General features: G+C 42.2%; 1 protein-coding gene and 1 long non-coding RNA gene across 2 annotated transcripts; one reads left to right on the top strand and one right to left on the bottom strand.

Annotated features, from left to right (window-relative positions):
• Positions 1–1,295: 1,295 nt before the first annotated feature.
• LOC110017055 lies at positions 1,296–4,360 on the bottom strand. Its single transcript, XR_002292366.1, has 2 exons — positions 4,249–4,360; positions 1,296–1,526 (listed from the first exon to the last, which is right to left on the bottom strand). It is a non-coding gene; the product is annotated as an uncharacterized LOC110017055 (long non-coding RNA).
• On the top strand, positions 4,341–16,122 carry rasl11a (RAS like family 11 member A). The gene is made up of 8 exons (XM_023948863.1): positions 4,341–4,764; positions 7,228–7,284; positions 7,370–7,452; positions 10,848–10,888; positions 10,962–11,091; positions 12,056–12,131; positions 14,641–14,717; positions 15,055–16,122. The coding sequence occupies exons 1-8, from the start codon at positions 4,617–4,619 to the stop codon at positions 15,199–15,201; spliced, it is 759 nt and encodes a 252-aa protein (XP_023804631.1). The 5' UTR covers positions 4,341–4,616; the 3' UTR covers positions 15,202–16,122.
• Positions 16,123–16,687: the final 565 nt, after the last annotated feature.

Raw genomic sequence — 16,687 nt, 5'->3', positions numbered from 1 at the left:
ATTTTGGGGGAAACCTTCTTTTATTACCGTCCTCCGTAACACACAACATGAATGCGCGCCCACACTGCCCCCCCCCCCCCCTATTCTCTATCGCGGCACGCGCTTGCACACACGCGGGCGCGCGGGCCCAACACATACACATTTCCATTCCACAACAGTGGGTACAGACGATCCCGACTCCATTGTCTTCTTAAAATGAGAAGATTGTAATTGTGCTGCTCCTTCGAAAAAATAAATTTAATATTACAAAAAGAGCTCCGCTTTTGACAACACTGTTGTTGACATCTGCTCCGCAAACAAGTGACGTCGTTCACCGTTGAGTATTCTTCTGGCTTCTGCGCATGCGGGTCTCGTTTGGGTCGTGTCACGGTCACACTGGAGATCACAAAAGTTCGGATTTACTTGGAAATGTGAACGGTCTAGCAAACAATTCGGATTTTTTTGGCATTAAGCCCTGCAGTGTGAACGTAGCCTAAGTGAGCTGCAGCTCAGCTTATTTTGCTAGCAAAGGCTCAGTCCTGGGAGGAGTTTGGTGAGGCCAAGGAGAAGGACTATTGCCAGACTTCAGAGAAACTATGGCAAATCATCCAGGTCCAGGCAAACTACGCATTTTTCAGCACAGATGGGGAGCTGTTGACTGCCAATGGAGACATTGTGGGGCAGTAAAAGGACTGCTTTAAGGATCTTTTAAATCCTGGTGACACACCTATTCTTGAGGAGGCAGAGGTTGAGGACTTTCCATCAGCTAAGCTGAAGTCACCAAGGTAGTTGAAGAGTTCCTCGGTGGCAAGTGGATGGAGCCCGCCCCCGAGTACCTAAAAGTGTTGTGTGAGTGTTTAGATAGCTTTAGGAGGAGTGGATGTGACGTTTTATTATGTGCATTTATGTCTGTGTGTGTTTTTGTGTGTGTGAGGGGGGTGTTTTTTATGTGGACGCATGCCCCATATGCTCCCCTGTCTTTGATGCATGTGGATATGTGGGAATAACATCAGTCTTTATTTTGTCTGGACACGACTGGAAACACAAATTCACATGTTTGTTTACACGGTTTCTCAGGACTGCGGAGCAGCATCCTGTACTCATTCTGCTCCTTTGCTCGGAGACACAGTTCTCCCGGGAGACACGGCTCTCCTGTGTCCGGCAGCTCCTTCGTGCAAAGTAGCCGGATAGACTCTGGTCCAAAGCCTCCTCTGGAAGACACCCTGTAACAAAGCACACTCCCCTGTGTCATGATATCACTTGACTTGGCAAACCCAGATGCTGGAACCCGGAAGAAAACCCAGAAGAGTGTAAAGTAAGTAGGATGATTTAATTTACAACCAGAGAGTTCAATGGAAAACTTGAAAGCAGAGTTCAAATGGTTAATAGTATGACGAGGTTCAGGAATCTTGACTAGGAGGCGAGGCGAGGCTGCAGGGTTCGGCAGTGGCAGATCAGGAGAGCTTGACTTGAGCTGGATCCAAGGCGAAGACGAGGAGCATAGAATGATGACGTTAACCAGGTGAGCTCTCATGGGATATCTTTTCCTGTAGATGAGGCGAGGAGAAGAGGAGGAGATAAGGAGAAGATTAGCAAGAGAAAGGCAGGCATGAACAAGATACATGAGGCGAACAGACAATGCACCGTAGAGGAACAACGAACTGGGGATGAATACTTGAACTGGATCTCCGTAACCCTTTTGCTATCCTTGGCACTTTAACATTGGAAGTTGGGTCATCTAGACCCACTAGACAGTGCGCTGAACCTTTTTTCTTCAATGATTTGTGAACCTCACTGGTGTCCATGGATTACATGAAATCTTTCCACTTTATCCACCTTTGTCATGGTAGGAATAACACGTCAATGCAAGGGTGAGGTCATCTAAGATAGCACACGGGTTAAGAAGGCAGCAGGCTGATGAGGTGAGTGGTCACAGCTGGTCTCATCAGGAACAGAGCAGAGAGGGGAGGGGGAGGAGCGCTGCCAGAGGCACCATACAACACCTTGCCCGCAAACACGAAGCTACGAGTCCGGCTGCACTGCTCAGAGACATGCCTGGCTCATGTGGAGCATCCAGCCGGCCACACTGAGTGAGCACTGACATCATCGCCCCACCTCCCCCTGGAAATGCTGACTGAAAATTAATTATGCTACACTTTTTGCGAGGGGATGTGAAAACGAAAATGCAATCCCCTCTTAGTATTTTCACTTTAATTAAGTCATATAATGTGACATGTTTAAGTAGAAAATGAAAAAACATTTTGGAGGATAGATTTATTATTTTGTTTTTGAGTCAATTAATGTAGTTACATCGTTAAAATGAAAAAGCATTTCTGTTAATCCATTTTAATTGTCAAATTAGATATTTCTAATTAAATTTTGCTACACATTTAGGCTATGTTCACACTGCAGGGCTTAATGCTCAATTGCGATTTTCTGAAAAAAAACGTTTTTTTGCAAGGCCCTTCATATTTCCAATTAAATCCGAACTTTTGTGATCTCCTGTGTGACCATGAAATGACCCAGAAGTGACCCGCATGTGCAGAAGAGTACTCAACGGTGAACGACGTCACTCGTTGTCCCATAGGGGCAAAAAAATCGGAATTGGGTCGTTTCAGCCTTCAGTGTGAACGTAGCCTTACTAGAGAACAAATGAAATGTCAAATACAATTTTCTTTGTAGTTTTAATTAAAATGACAGAATGAGCTGTGTTGAAGACAAAAAAGAAAAAACTGTTTGGCGGATTGATTTTTCATTTAATTTTTGAGTCAACAAACAAAATGAAAAATCATTTCTGGTTTTGACTTTTAATTTTGATTATGCAACAGAAATGCTTCCATTGTTTTTGGTGAAGAGTCCTTTCCATGCAAACACAGGTGGGCACAATCCAGTACATTTGGTTGGTGACCCACAGCCCGTGGTGGAAATTAGATTATCGGTACTGTTGATATAAGAAAAGGTCAAAGAAAAGATCAGAGAAAAGGTAGAAGTTTAGGATTAGAAAAGGAAGTTTGACACAGAAACCTACAGAGCTGTATAGAATCCAGAACCTTTTTCAGGCCACGGACCAGTTTAATGGAAGAACAATATTTTCACAAATCTGTTTCTGAAAACTTATTTTTTAAATTAAAATGCCATTACAAGAAATTTTGTTTAAAAAAAATCAGAAAACATTAGTCAATTTTTTTAGATGACAGAGATGAAACAAAATTGTTGATTTCAAGAAATTGTTTCTGATAAGTAAAGAATACATTACAAGTTTTTTCATAGAACACCACCATGCCGAAGGAAAATTCATAAATTTTCTTTTGACAGGTTTCCACAAATCAGAAAGAACTCTATTTGATTGAATCTTCATTTTCTGTAAAAGATTTGCAGCTGGTTTAAACTTTGTGATGAAGATTTTCCCTTTAACATCAATGGGTTCTAGAACTTGGAAGCTAACTTCTGCCGCATTGAACTTTTAAGGTGTGACGGATAAAGCAAAATAAAATGACACAACCGTAGTAAAACTGGTATTTTCTAAATATAATAAAACACTTTAATCCATCATGTTTGCAACTTCATTATCTGCGTGTGTGAAACATTTGAAAGTCAGTCGCCGCGTATCAAGCAGAGCAGCTTCTAGTCCATGAGAACATCTGTCTCAATAAATCTGTATTTGGAGGAAAACTCCCAGTTTTGTCTGTAAACAGGAGCTTTATGTTCCTTTGAAGTTGAAAGCTCTTCTTTGGTTTCCTCGCTGACTCTTTTCTCCTTAAAGAAGCTTTCCAAATAGGAGACAGACAGATGTGATGAACAGAATCCAGCTGTTTTCCAAAATAAAAATTCTGTCAGTGTTAGAAAATAAACTAAGTAAAAGATAATGGCTGACGAAGTGTGCATTATCAGTAATTAATGCACACCGTGGAAGCATGAACTGTCCGACATAAAGCGCATTAATTTCTGTTCATGCACACTTTGAGGCCATTATCCCGCTTATGCTCTGGTCACTTCCAAAAGAAATAAATATTCATTCAACATCCCCTCTGAGGAATTTTTGGAAAAACCTTCATGGATAATTCTGAGCGACATCTCTGCAGAGGAATTCTGGGCTTCACCCCCACAGACAGAAGAGCGTGCATCCTTACAGAGGAAGTTTGTGAATCACTGATATGAGCTTGAAACAGAGCTAAAATCCCATGCTTCGACTTCCTTCAGAGGGAAATCTTCTTAGACCCACAACTGCAGGGAAAAAGGTCAAAACGTGACCCCCCTCCCCCAACCTACTCCGAAGCTGTGATGGATGAAGGTCCAGCTGTGGCGTTCACGGCCCTCCCCACGAAGGAAACAGCAGCTCTGACGGGATCCAACTGCTGTCTGCGCTGAGAAAAAAGGTCGAATGGAAATGAGGGATGGGCTTTACCCCCCCCCCCTCCAAAAAAAACTGCTTGTCTCGAGTGGAGCCGGGATTGTCTCAAGGATCAGAAAGTCTTTTTTTTCCCGTCGTGAGGAAACTCACTGAACAGCCACGGGGACGCTAAACAACTGGAATTAGTCGTTATTTTGCCTTAAGGCGCGGGAGGACAGCTTTCAGCGGCACGGACTGACCCCCTCCCCGGGACGCGGCTCACTGCTGGGGGGCGGAGGAGAGTTCGATGCGGCTCACCGCAGGTCCGGGAACTATGAGCAGCGGCTCCGCCAACTTCTTGCTGGTCCCCATCCCGGAGTTCCCGCTGCCGGACAGCGCGCCCGCCCGGACTGTGAAGATCGCGGTTCTGGGAGCCAGCAACGTTGGCAAAACCGGTACGAGAGCAGGTTCCGACCAACAGGTCTCAGAGACGCTGGGTCATGCGGTTTTAAGACATTTTCACTTAAAATACAGGCGGTTTTTTTTTCTTTCCTTTTTTTTTTGTTTTTGTTTTGTTTTCGCACGCACACCACCGTCGGCAGGGGGCGACAAAGAGCTGCTGTCATGGCCCACACACCTTTAGTCAAATATAGCAGTGTTTTTCAACCAGTGTGCCGCGGCACACTAGTGTGCCGTGGGAGATGGTCAAGTGTGCCGTGGGAAATTGCCCTCATTAACTGAAAAATTAAACATTTCCCATCTCCAGGATTTCAGCTCTCTGTTCATCCAAACAGGCCCTGATAAAACACTGAGGAGTTAGGAATATAAAAGATCGTAAAATACTTTTTCTTTGCGTTTATTTAATTTTATTAAAGACATTTTGATAAGAATGACGTACCGCGATTCAGCTGCAACTCCGGCTGTATTTTGGAAAAGTCCCGTCCTTATAACTGTCTCCACCAATCATTCTTGGGGAGCTTAATCACATGTCATCAGTCTGACCAATCAGAAGTGGTTAAAGTCTTCACTTCCTTGTCCCGATTTAGCTCGTAAAGTCGCTCAGTTCTAACAAAAATACCAGCTAAAGCTCGTCTTTATCGGTGCAGCTTTCCACAGAATCCGATGTCAGACCGTGGAACAAGTGAACAAAACAAGGAAGCTCATAGACGCGATCTCCGCCGGCCGTTTAATGCACTACATCTCCCATGATGCATTGGGTTGTGAGAGTGACAGCGCTCAAGGAGATCTGTTGTTAAACGTCTTGAAATCAACGAACACACATCAAACTGTTTTTACATCTTCTAACTTAACTTTTATTGCATCTTTTAGAAAAAAACAGCTGCAGTTTCAAGCTTTTTCTGCCACAATTATCTCAAAAATGCATGTGAGATTGTGGAGGGGCTGTAGATCAATACAGACTGAGTTTCTCCGTTTTTTTTGTTTTTTTTAATTTTTGGATCCTGGTGTGCCGCGGGATTTTTTTTAAGGTTAAAGTGTGCCGTGGCTCAGAAAAGGTTGAAAAACACTGAAATATAGGATTGATCAGAAATGTCACAGTTATTTTACAGGTAGACACGCCCACTCACAGAGCTGAGGGGGCGTGTCTAAAACTTACCCTCCTAATTAATAACTTGCGACCATGAATTTAATGTTTTTTTTCTGCGCTTTAATTAGCATTTTGTTGCCACAAATTATTTTCTATTAATGAATTAGAATGTCATGAGCATTTTGTGCACACCACCCAGCGACAGACTGGCGACCTGTCCAGGCTGCACCCTGCCTTAGGCCACGAGGTATGCTCAGGACAAGGTTAAGAAGATCACGGATGATAGATTTTGTGCACACCATTTACCATTTTGCTACCATTGGGCACAAATTAACAAATTCTTAGCATTTTGTGGGCTCAAATTATTGTCTTGCTCACAAATTTTTATTTTGTAGGCACACATTAACAATTTGTGGGCAAAAATTAGCATTTTGTGGGTACCAAATTGGTATTTCTTTGCCCACAAATTAGCACATCTTTAGCATTTTGCGGGCCCAAATTAATATATGAGCAAAAATGATTATTTCATAGGCACAATTTAGCATTTTGTGGGCACAAATTAGCATTTTGTGCACACAAATTAGCATTTTATCAGCATTCTGTGGGCACAGATTATTTTATGCACACAAATTAAGATTTTTTTGGGCACAAATTATTCTAATGGCACCAATTAGCGTAATTTTAGCAATGTTGTGGGTGCAAATTAGTTTGTCCGCACAAATTTGTAATTTGTAGGCACCAATTAGCATTTAATGAGCTTTTTGTGCACAACAATTGGGATTTTCTTAGCAATTTTTGTGCACAAATGAGCATTTTGTAAACACAGATTTGCATATCGCTTGCATTTTCTTGGCACAATTTAGCATTTTTTTAAGCACCCTATGGTCCCAAATTACTATATGAACAAAAATGAGTTGTTTGTGGGCACAGATTACCATATTTCTAGCTTTCTCTGCCACTAATTAGGATATTTATTAGCAAATTATTAGCATTTTGTGCACATAAATTAATATTTTGGGTTTGTATTTTTTGGCACAATCTGCATTTTATTAGTATTTTGTGTGCACCAATTAGCATTGAATAAGCATTTTATGAAGGACTGTCTTTGTTCTTTTGTAAGGTTTGACCTGTGTCTGTTTTGTTGCCACTGTGGAAACCATCTTGAGCAGAACGGCAGAGGGAGGTGGGGACGCCTCCACCCTGAGTTTAGGCTAGTGGATGGAAATGTGAATAATCCTTGGCTTGTTTTTCATCCAAACCTCCTCCTTGAGCTTCACAATTGATGGGTCTGAGGTTCATGAGCAGCCCCAGCTGCTGCCCTCTTCCCTTTGTCTTTGTTTCAAGTGTGACTCAGTCAGTTTCTCCTCCACAGCTCTGATCGTCAGGTTTCTGACCAAGAGGTTCATTGGGGATTACGAAGCAAACACAGGTGACTGCGAGTGTGAGTGTGTGTCTGCGCTGCAGAAAACAGCAAACCTTCATTCTCATCATCACCCCTCCCTCTGGGTCTTCAGGCGCGCTTTACTCCAGGAAGGTGACTCTGGATGTGGAGGAGGTGTCCCTGCAGGTTCAGGACACCCCTTGCGTGGCTCTCCAGGTACGTGTAAAGCCTCAAACGTCTCCTTCAGGAGAACTTGTCTGCCTTATTTGGATTTTAGTGCAAACAGAGAATCCCAGATCTTGTGATATCGTTTAATCAAACACTAAAACTTCTTTATCATTCAAAATTCTGAGCGTCCTCATTTTAGTCTTGTCTGCCGTTCTAAATAAAAACATTTTTTGATTTTAGACATCAATCCTACTTGAAGTACTCTGCCGTTTTCTACCTTGTAGTAAATGAAAAGTTTCAGCTCCTTTTCATTCCTGAGCTTTGCCTCTAAGTCTGCCTTTTTCCACTTTAAAAGCAACATCTCCTTTTCTTTTCTTTTTTGAAAGATACAAAAGGAGTGCAGCAGCTATAAATGCATCCATGCGTTCAAACCATCCTCATCTCTAGTAGATCTTCATAGTTCTGCTGGCAGATGAAGTCTCCTGCAGAACATCATCTATCTGTGAACGTCCGTCCAAACGAGACTAAAGATCTGAGTGTTTCAGGGTCTGAAAGCTGCTGGAGAGCCACGTGTTTTACCGCCAGTCCTCAAACTCACAGCATGTAAGATCAACCCTAAGCACAATGGGGAGGGTGGGGTCTCGGTTGAACAATCTGTCAGCCAATTGGTTCAAAGCCCAGGTTAGACAACCACTGGACAAGATGCCCCCCTCCCCCCGCACACACACACACATTGACCCTAGAGGTGTGCCCCACTGCTGTGTGAGTCTGCAGCTGAGTCTAGCTGGTGTCATCTGTCCCTTGTTGCTGTGTTCAGTGGTGGTGGTGTGTTAGTGTGTATGTGTGTGTATGTGGGAGGGAGCAGAATAAAGAGAGCTGCTGATGTCCTCTGATCTGCTTCTCCTGACTGTACAAAGTTTCTGAAAGAAATCCCAGGAATGCATTTGAAGCAGGGAAAGGACATCGGCTTAATGAGTTCAACCTGTCATACGTGCACAGAGGGTGGTTGGGGGGGTTGTCTTTACAAGGAAACATTGACTGTATATGAGAACTGGACTGAGTAACCCCCCCTCTGGCATTCAAAAAAGGAAGTACTTGCTGGTTCCAAATAAACAAAATCCTATAGACTTCTAAAGAGAATTAAACAGCTGTTACTCAGTCAATAATCAGAAATTCTATTGGTCAGAATAAGCATTCATGCTCTGATACCTTTTTTACATGTTCTTGATAAACGTCTTTTTTCCCCATAATATTTGTTCTTTATTACAAGTTACTCAAGTTATAAACTGACCAATTAGATGGCTCAGTAATGTTCAAAGGGTTTGATTGACATGTTTTCCCCAGCCTATATTCAAGGGTAGGGTTGTGAATTTCCAACAAGCTCACTCCTAATTGGAGAAAGTGGTTGCCATAGAAATGAGGACTCAGACAAATTCATACCAATAAATGCTTACTGACGTCTTCTGGCTCCAACGTGGAGCTGTCTGTATCACAGAAAAATGGCGTCTGAATTGACTTCAATTTGTTTGAACCAGAAGTAAAGCATATATTCTACGGATGACGTCACACTCACTTAGTCCAGTTCTCATTTGCAGTCAATGGAAGACAAGGAAACATTCTCAGGTGATAAGTAAAAGGGTCAATCAGGGGCAAGAAGTGTCTTCAATACAATCATTTACTTCTGTTAGTTCACTTTTGTGATCATTGTCAGCTAAAGTAACTAGAAAAAAGAAAGTGAAACAGCTGCAGCTTGCTCAGCCTACCTTATGATGCTTTAGTTTCCCTCAGGCTGGAATTCCTTAATGTTTTCTTAATGAGAATCCCTAGCAAGAGTTTACAAAATCTATAAAACATCCATAAAAAGGGCTCCCAGGATCCTCATGAGGAGCAGATGAAAACAGCCCATCACAACCATCCATCAGGTCAATTGCTGGTTCCTCATGTCTCCAAGAACAAAATAAATAGTCTTCCTCCTCATCCATCTATGGGAACTCTCACACTAACCTAAAGCCCCAGTCTGGTCATCTTTTGATCTATAGTAAAAGGGTTCCAAGTGGTCTTTTTCTATGATCTTGCTGTTTTTAGACAATATTAAAAAAAAATGTCTCGGACATAGTTTCTGCAGAGCGGCAGGATTTTGTTAGAAATTCACCTCTGAAGAGTGAGTGGGATTGTTGGCGGAGATGAAGTCCGCCCCCGTTTCCTGTTACTCATCTGTTTATACTCCCTCCTGCTAGCTTTTAGCTCCTCACACCCCCAAGCTAACATTAGCGGTGCAATAAAAATGGTGAAGCAATATCGCAGCCATCCAGCCTTACATTCTAGAGCCAGATTCCAGCTCAGACAAGGAAAACAAAAACGTGCATGGATCTATTTGTTTGCAAGTGGATGCATCATGGAGCAGCGCAAGGAGGTTGTGGTTTGCCGTTGTACGTCATATCTAACAACTACAAGCTTTTTTAAACTGCATATCTTCATCTGCTCCTGTTTTACTTTGGTTTGAATAAAAAAATACTCAGAAATACCATTTTCTTTATATTTGTCCTCCATCATGAGACAAATGCTACAAGAACATGTTAAAAAGCCCCAAAACACAAGTTTCATTAGAGTGGATCTTTAACCCTATAAAACCATTTGTATCATATTTGTTACATGCATTTCTGAGACCCATATCTCATTAAAGTGATCCAAACTTTCCTTTTAAAACTATTGTATATAACTTGGTCCATGTTTTTTTGCCCTGTAGTACATTATCATTCCACTAGGGGCAGTAGAAGGGCTTTTCAAAATGGCTGCCTTCATGGAATCGCAAAAACAATTTGGGTGGGAAAGCGTTTTGCTAATTTCCAAAACTTTTTATTGAGAAAAACCCATCTAATGTTATTCATTTTTTAAATGACTACTTGATGTATTAAAAATTGCAACATTTGTTTATAATTATTTTTTTTAACCGTTACACCAGTAAAATAAAAATAAAACAGTTACATCATATTCAAATGTGTTTCAAATTTAAGGCAGTGGGTAAATAAGATGCTTTTTTTCCTGAACACTCATGTCAATGTTTTTGCTTCATAGACTATTATATAGTGAACATTTTTGGTAGATTTCATCAAAGGGTTTAAAAAACATCTTCCGTCCCAAAAAATAATTTTCTGTCAATTCTTTGATGTAATGGGCTTTACTGGGCTAAAAATAATTTCTCACTCAACCAGCTATCCTTTGATCCTTGTGTTTGACCGATTCCACTCTCCTCACACTCCCCAGAACAAAACCCATCACTGTGGCTCATGTATTGTCTTATTTTAATGCAGCTATTAACAATTGGAATTGTTTTTTGTTGCACTTTGAGATTTCGTCAGTGAACAATGTACTACAAATTGAATCTAATATGATAGATAATATAGCATTCAAAGTGTGAAACAGTTTTTCTTTGTGCTCTCCAGGATAATCCTGAAGGCCTGTACTGCCAGGAGCAGATCAACAGGTCAGATGCACAAACTGAACTATGTCTTCATTTGCAGACTTCCTCTGACTGACCTTCATGATCTCACTTCCAGGTCAATCTACTGGGCAGATGGATATGTGTTGGTTTTTTCCATTACAGACCATAGCAGCTACAGAACCATCCAACCTTTGTACCAGCATGTCAGGCGCATTCACCCCTCTGGAAACATACCTGTCATTCTGGTCAGTATTTGAGAAAACCCTTTTTTAAGTTTCATGATCAGTAGAAAATGACACAATGACAAAAAAAAATCTGGAAAACATCACATTGTCCGATTTTTAAAGAGTTTATTTGCAAATATGGTGGAAAATAAGTATTTTGTTGCCTTCAAACAAGCAAAATTTCTGGCTCTCACAGACCAGTAACTTTTTCTATAAGAGGATCCTCTGTCCTCCACTGGTTACCTGTATTAATGGCTCCTGTTTGAACTGGTTATCTATATAAAAGACACCAGTACACAACCTCAAACAGTCACACTACAAACTCTACAATAGCAAAGGTATTGTCAGATTTTGAGTGAAAACCTTCCATCAACTAGGGCATTGAAGCTTAAACGGTGGCTGGGTCTTTCAACATGTCAACGATCCCAAACACCCGGATAACTAAGGAGTGGCTTCGTGGAAGCGTTTCAATGTCCTGGAGTGTCCTAGCCGGTCTCCAGGTCTCAGCCCCAAAGAAAATCTTTGGAGGGAATTTTAAGTCAGTGTTGCCGCAAAATGTCACTGCTCTAGAGGAGATCTGCATGGAGGAATGGGCCAAAATACCAGCAACAGTTTGTGAAAACCTTGTGAAGACTTACTGAAAACGTTTGACTGCTGTCATTGCTAACAAAGAGAATATAACAGAGTACTGAGTTGAACTTTTGTTTTTGACCAAAAACTTCTTTTCCACCATAATTTGCAAATGCATTTTTAAAATCAGACAAAGAGATTTTATGGATTTTTTTTTCTCATTTTGTCTCTCATAGTTTAGGTTAAACTATGAGGAAAATAGCATGCCTCTCTCATCTTTTTAAGTGGGAGAACTTGCATAAATGGTGGCTGACTAAATACTTTTTTGTCCCGCATCCAAATACTTGTTATCCTTATGCAAACCGACCCTGGTTGTGTGCTTTAACCCATGGAAATACGCTGTGATCCTCTGCAGGTTGGCAACAAGAGCGACTTACTGCGAGCAAGGCAGGTGTCAGCAGACGAAGGCGAGACGTTAGCAGCATCACTGGGTATGCCGCTCTGTCCTGCTTCTGATTCAGCTCTGGGACAACTTCCTGTCACCAATGAGTTCATGTTGAAGCAGAGTTCACACATTCACCTCTTCCATATCATCTTCTATGTGGCCCAAATTTTCTTGTAACAGAGGGAAGGCTCGGTATCTTCTGATGATCAAAAGTGACGTATAAATATTTTGTGAGAAGTTCATGAAACTGAAGAGATCCAGTATTTTTCAAAACTGTGTTTTTCACTTAGTCCTGTCAGTTGGTAAAAATCTAAGCTGGATCATGGAGGTTCTTCTAGGTATGGATCCAAAGGCTGGAACCCAGGTGTCTCTGAGGTTTGAGCTGGAATCCAGACTCTTTAGCCACCGATTTCCAACCATCTTGGTTGGTTGGGAATTCCACTTCCAATATTGTATAATGGATAATCATTGTGTCCTTAATTAGTGTTCTGACTGGACAAGCAGGGAAGGGCTTCGTCTCCTTTTTTTGGTCTTCTGTTTAGTAGTGGATGTCTATGGAAGCGATTCTGTAGCATAATTAAAATTAAAAGTCAAAACCAGAAATGCTTTTTCATTTTCAAAATGAATCTGCATTTTTTTACTCACAATTAAAATGAAAAAGCAATCCGCCTAAATGCTTTTTTATTTTCTTCCTCAACACAGCTTATTCTGTCACTTAATTAAAATGATAAAGAAAACGGTTTTTGACATTTTATTTTCAAAAAGTTCTCTGTAGCAAAATTCCTTTAGAAATGTCTAATTTGACAATTAAAATGAATTAACAGAAATGCTTTTTCATTTTCAAAATAAAGCTGCATCAAATCTAAAAATGCAGCTTCATTTTGAAAATGAAAAAGCATTTCTGGTTTTGACTTTTATTTTTAATTATGCTACAGAATCCCTTCCATGCATGTCTGCCGCCTACATTTGGAAGAGGTTTGGTATAAAATGTTGAACCAGTGAACATCTGGGGAATCTTGCTCCACGCTCTATTCCGATACACGTAAGGCTTTGTGACATATAATTCTATCCGAACACAAACCGCAATTATTCATTTCTCCTCCATGACAAATTCTCAAACAGCTGTGCGTTTCGTACGTAGACCTCGAAAAAATGTGTAAACGCGAACACGGAAGCCGGAAACGCGCATATAGGCTACGTTCACACTGCAGGGCTTAATGCTCAATTCGGATTTTTTGAAAAAATCTGATTTGTTTGCTAGACCGTTCACATTTCCAAGTAAATCCGAACTTTTGTGATCTCCAGTGTGACCGTGACACGACCCAAACGAGACCCGCATGCGCAGAAGCCAGAAGAATACTCAACGGTGAACGACGTCACTTGTTGTTTGCGGAGCCAACGTTAACAATGGATGTCAACAACAGTGTTGTCAAAAGCGGAGCTCTTTTTGTAATAATAAATTTATTTTCACGAAGGAGCAGCACAATTACAATCTTCTCATTTTAAGAAGGCAATGGAGTCGGGATCGTCTGTAACCATTGTTGTGGAAAGGAAATGTGCATGTGTTGGGGCCGCGCGCCCCGTGTGTGTGTGTGTGCAAGCGCGTGCCGCGATAGAGAATAGGGGGGGGGGGCAGTGTGTGCGCGCATTCATGTTGTGTGTTACGGAGGAAAGATGACGCTAATAAAAGAAGGTTTCCCCCAGAATAAATGCTATGGACTCTTTATCAACCCGTTCTGGAGAATCTAAGGGTCAGAACAGGGAGGAGGAGGAGGATCGCCTCGGGTCCCCCGCGCTTCTGAGCACGGTCGGAAGGGGAGAAAGAAAAAAAAGTCATCGCGGGAAAGGTTCAACACCACGCTCTGCCATTTATCTGGAAATTTTTTCAAAAACCGCCCAGTTGCGATCAGAGCCCTGGAGTTTGGCCTGAAAAGAGCGATCACCCCAAATATTAATCCAATCAGTGACCTCCCTTCCCTTCTACTGACTGATCTCAGCAGCATCGTCCACCATGGTTGATGTTTACGTTCTCGTTCCCGCCTACTTCAACGCACAATGATGACGTTTGTTGCGTGTCGATGACGTACGGTTCGGAATCAAGTCGCCTGGCCGGTCAGACGGCGGTCGCAATTGAAAAGAACGGCTACAATTCAGAATCAGGACGGCAAACCCACGGGGCCTGGGTCGCAATTGAAAAGATCGGATCTGTGTCATTCAGACTGTCATGAAAAGATCGGAATTGGGCCGCTTAGGGGCAAAATTTCGGAATTGGGTCGTTTCAGCCTGCAGTGTGAACGTAGCCATAAGCATGTTCACATAGACTTTTCCTTGGAAGTGCTGACTCGAACCTGCGTTGCTGTGGGTGGTGTGAATGTAGTTATGGGAATGTTGAAGGAACCAAACCCCCACGCTGGTCCTCTTCCAGATTTGAGCAAATTCCGATGTAGGATCTGATCAAGCTATCCAGATTCTACCACACTGTATGGTCAACACTGATTTGATCTCAATCCTTGCAGTGCTCTCCAGTCCTTATGTGACCTCTGCTCCACCCACAGGAGGAGTTTACTTCGAGGTGTCTGCCAGAGAAAACCACGAGGGAGTCCATGCCGCCTTCCTGCATCTCTGTCAGGAGGTGGGATCTTATCTCTCTTTGCTGATACAGCTTGTTTACCTTCAGCCTGACCAGCAGGATGTCCACTGTTTGGAATCCACCAGACTTATTTAGATGTTTTTCAGGAAATCTGATAAGTTTCCTCTGACATCCTGAGTGTCATTCAGAGCTTTAACTGAAACCAGATCCTGTCATTAAACTAATAGAGTTCCTCGTTCTACTTCTGTCTGTCTTTGCTTGGATCTCCATGGGGTTAACGATAAATATAGCTGAAGAACATTAGTCAGGGACTTTCAACAGACTTGTAGAGGCTCTGGCAGAAACCACAGATCTGAGTTTTTGCTCCCCTGTCCACCAGGTGGTCCGAGCACTAGGAGGGGGGAATGGAGAGAAAAGGAGGGGAGGCCTCCACCTGGCCAGACCCAAATCTCCCAACATGCAGGAACTGAAGAGGAGGTTCAGGCAGGTCCTGTCATCCAAAGTCAAGTCAGCCACAACCATCTGATCGCAGGGTGAAGTGGGGAGGACTATGGCATCCCGCCGCCGAGATAGAAGTTTCAAGGAGAAGAAACTTGAAGGTCTCATGACCAGCTCCTCAAAGCTCCTCTGGGAGCACATGGAATTTGGGGACAGTAATGCTCCCCAGGATGGACAGGTCACAGGGTTAATCATGATCTGTTGTGAAGACAGAAGGTTCTTCAGAAGGTTCAGTGTTTCAGTGATAAGATCAAAGTTTCCAAACAAGAACAACGTCTCCGCGATCATCGTGTTCACATATTAGAACACCGAGTCAGACTCACCCCACTCAACATGGTCAGATCCAGCTTCCTGTGGTTTCTGGCCCAAACAAGAAGTGACCTCAGAGAGGGACGTCACCTCAGCAGTCATCAACAAGCAAATATCAACGTTCAAAGTGAATAAAAACCAGACAAGCCTCTGAAGCTGATTTTTAGACCAACATGTGAAAAGCAGAAAAGTGGTGAAATATGTAGAAATTCTTTTTTCAGACTACATGTCAGTTCCAGAACAATTGTAGTTTGGGCAATCAGAGTTCATGTTTCTGAAACCCAAAGTGTTGGTGTGACTTTGAAGGCAAAGCAGCAGTTTTACCTCCAGGTCAGTGAATGCAACACAGATGAGCTTCAGACAAGCAGAAGCTGAAGTGGAACTGTAGCGACAGATTGTGGATGTGTGTGTACGTGCGCTTGTGGTTTAGTGTGTGTACATGGACATGTGTGTATGCTCTGTGGTTCTCATGACCTTTCCGCTCTCTTAAAATTTCCCAGAGTTCCCTGTTCAGACAAAGTCTTCACCATCTGGAATTTTTTTGTGACAGGAAAGGTTCACAGTTTAAGGCAAGGCCTTTAAGGTCATTCAAAGAGTTTTACAGAAAAAAAGATCGAATAAAGCATATCTACCAAAATGAGCGGTTAAACAGAAAATCAACATCTGCTTTTAAAGATGTTTCATTCTCAGGACCAAATTTTCTGGGTCAAATATGAATATCTAACACACATACTGTATCCATTCAGAAATACAAACATTCACATGCACACACATACAAAAGCACAAATACACACATTCACAGATGCAAAATAATTTTTGCAATCTCACCACTTGGTGTATGACCTTTGACCTTTGGTGGTAGAAACCAGGGTGTTTCCTCAAACATTTTTGTGAGCTTAGAGGATCTGATCCTCCCTCTTGCTTAAATTATCACAACAGTTTAATCTAAGAGAAACCTTCCTCCTATGTTTTGACCTGACCTGACCCCCCCCCCCCCCCCCCCCCCCCACACACACACACACACACACACAACCTACCCGGTTAAAGAGCTGCTTCCTGTGTGCCTCTGGAGCTGCACTGCATTCCTGTGTTCTAGTTAAATGTTAGCATCCCATAATATGACAGAGATGGGCTGCAGAACAGAGACAAATGTAAAGATCTTCATTAACCTGCGGCACATAAACATGCAGCAAGATGGAGTCACG

Source organism: Oryzias latipes, chromosome 18, assembly GCF_002234675.1.
Source record: "Oryzias latipes chromosome 18, ASM223467v1".
Lineage (NCBI taxonomy): Eukaryota > Metazoa > Chordata > Actinopteri > Beloniformes > Adrianichthyidae > Oryzias > Oryzias latipes.
Note: the sequence above shows the minus strand (reverse complement) of the source record. Positions and strands in the feature narration are given on the sequence as shown.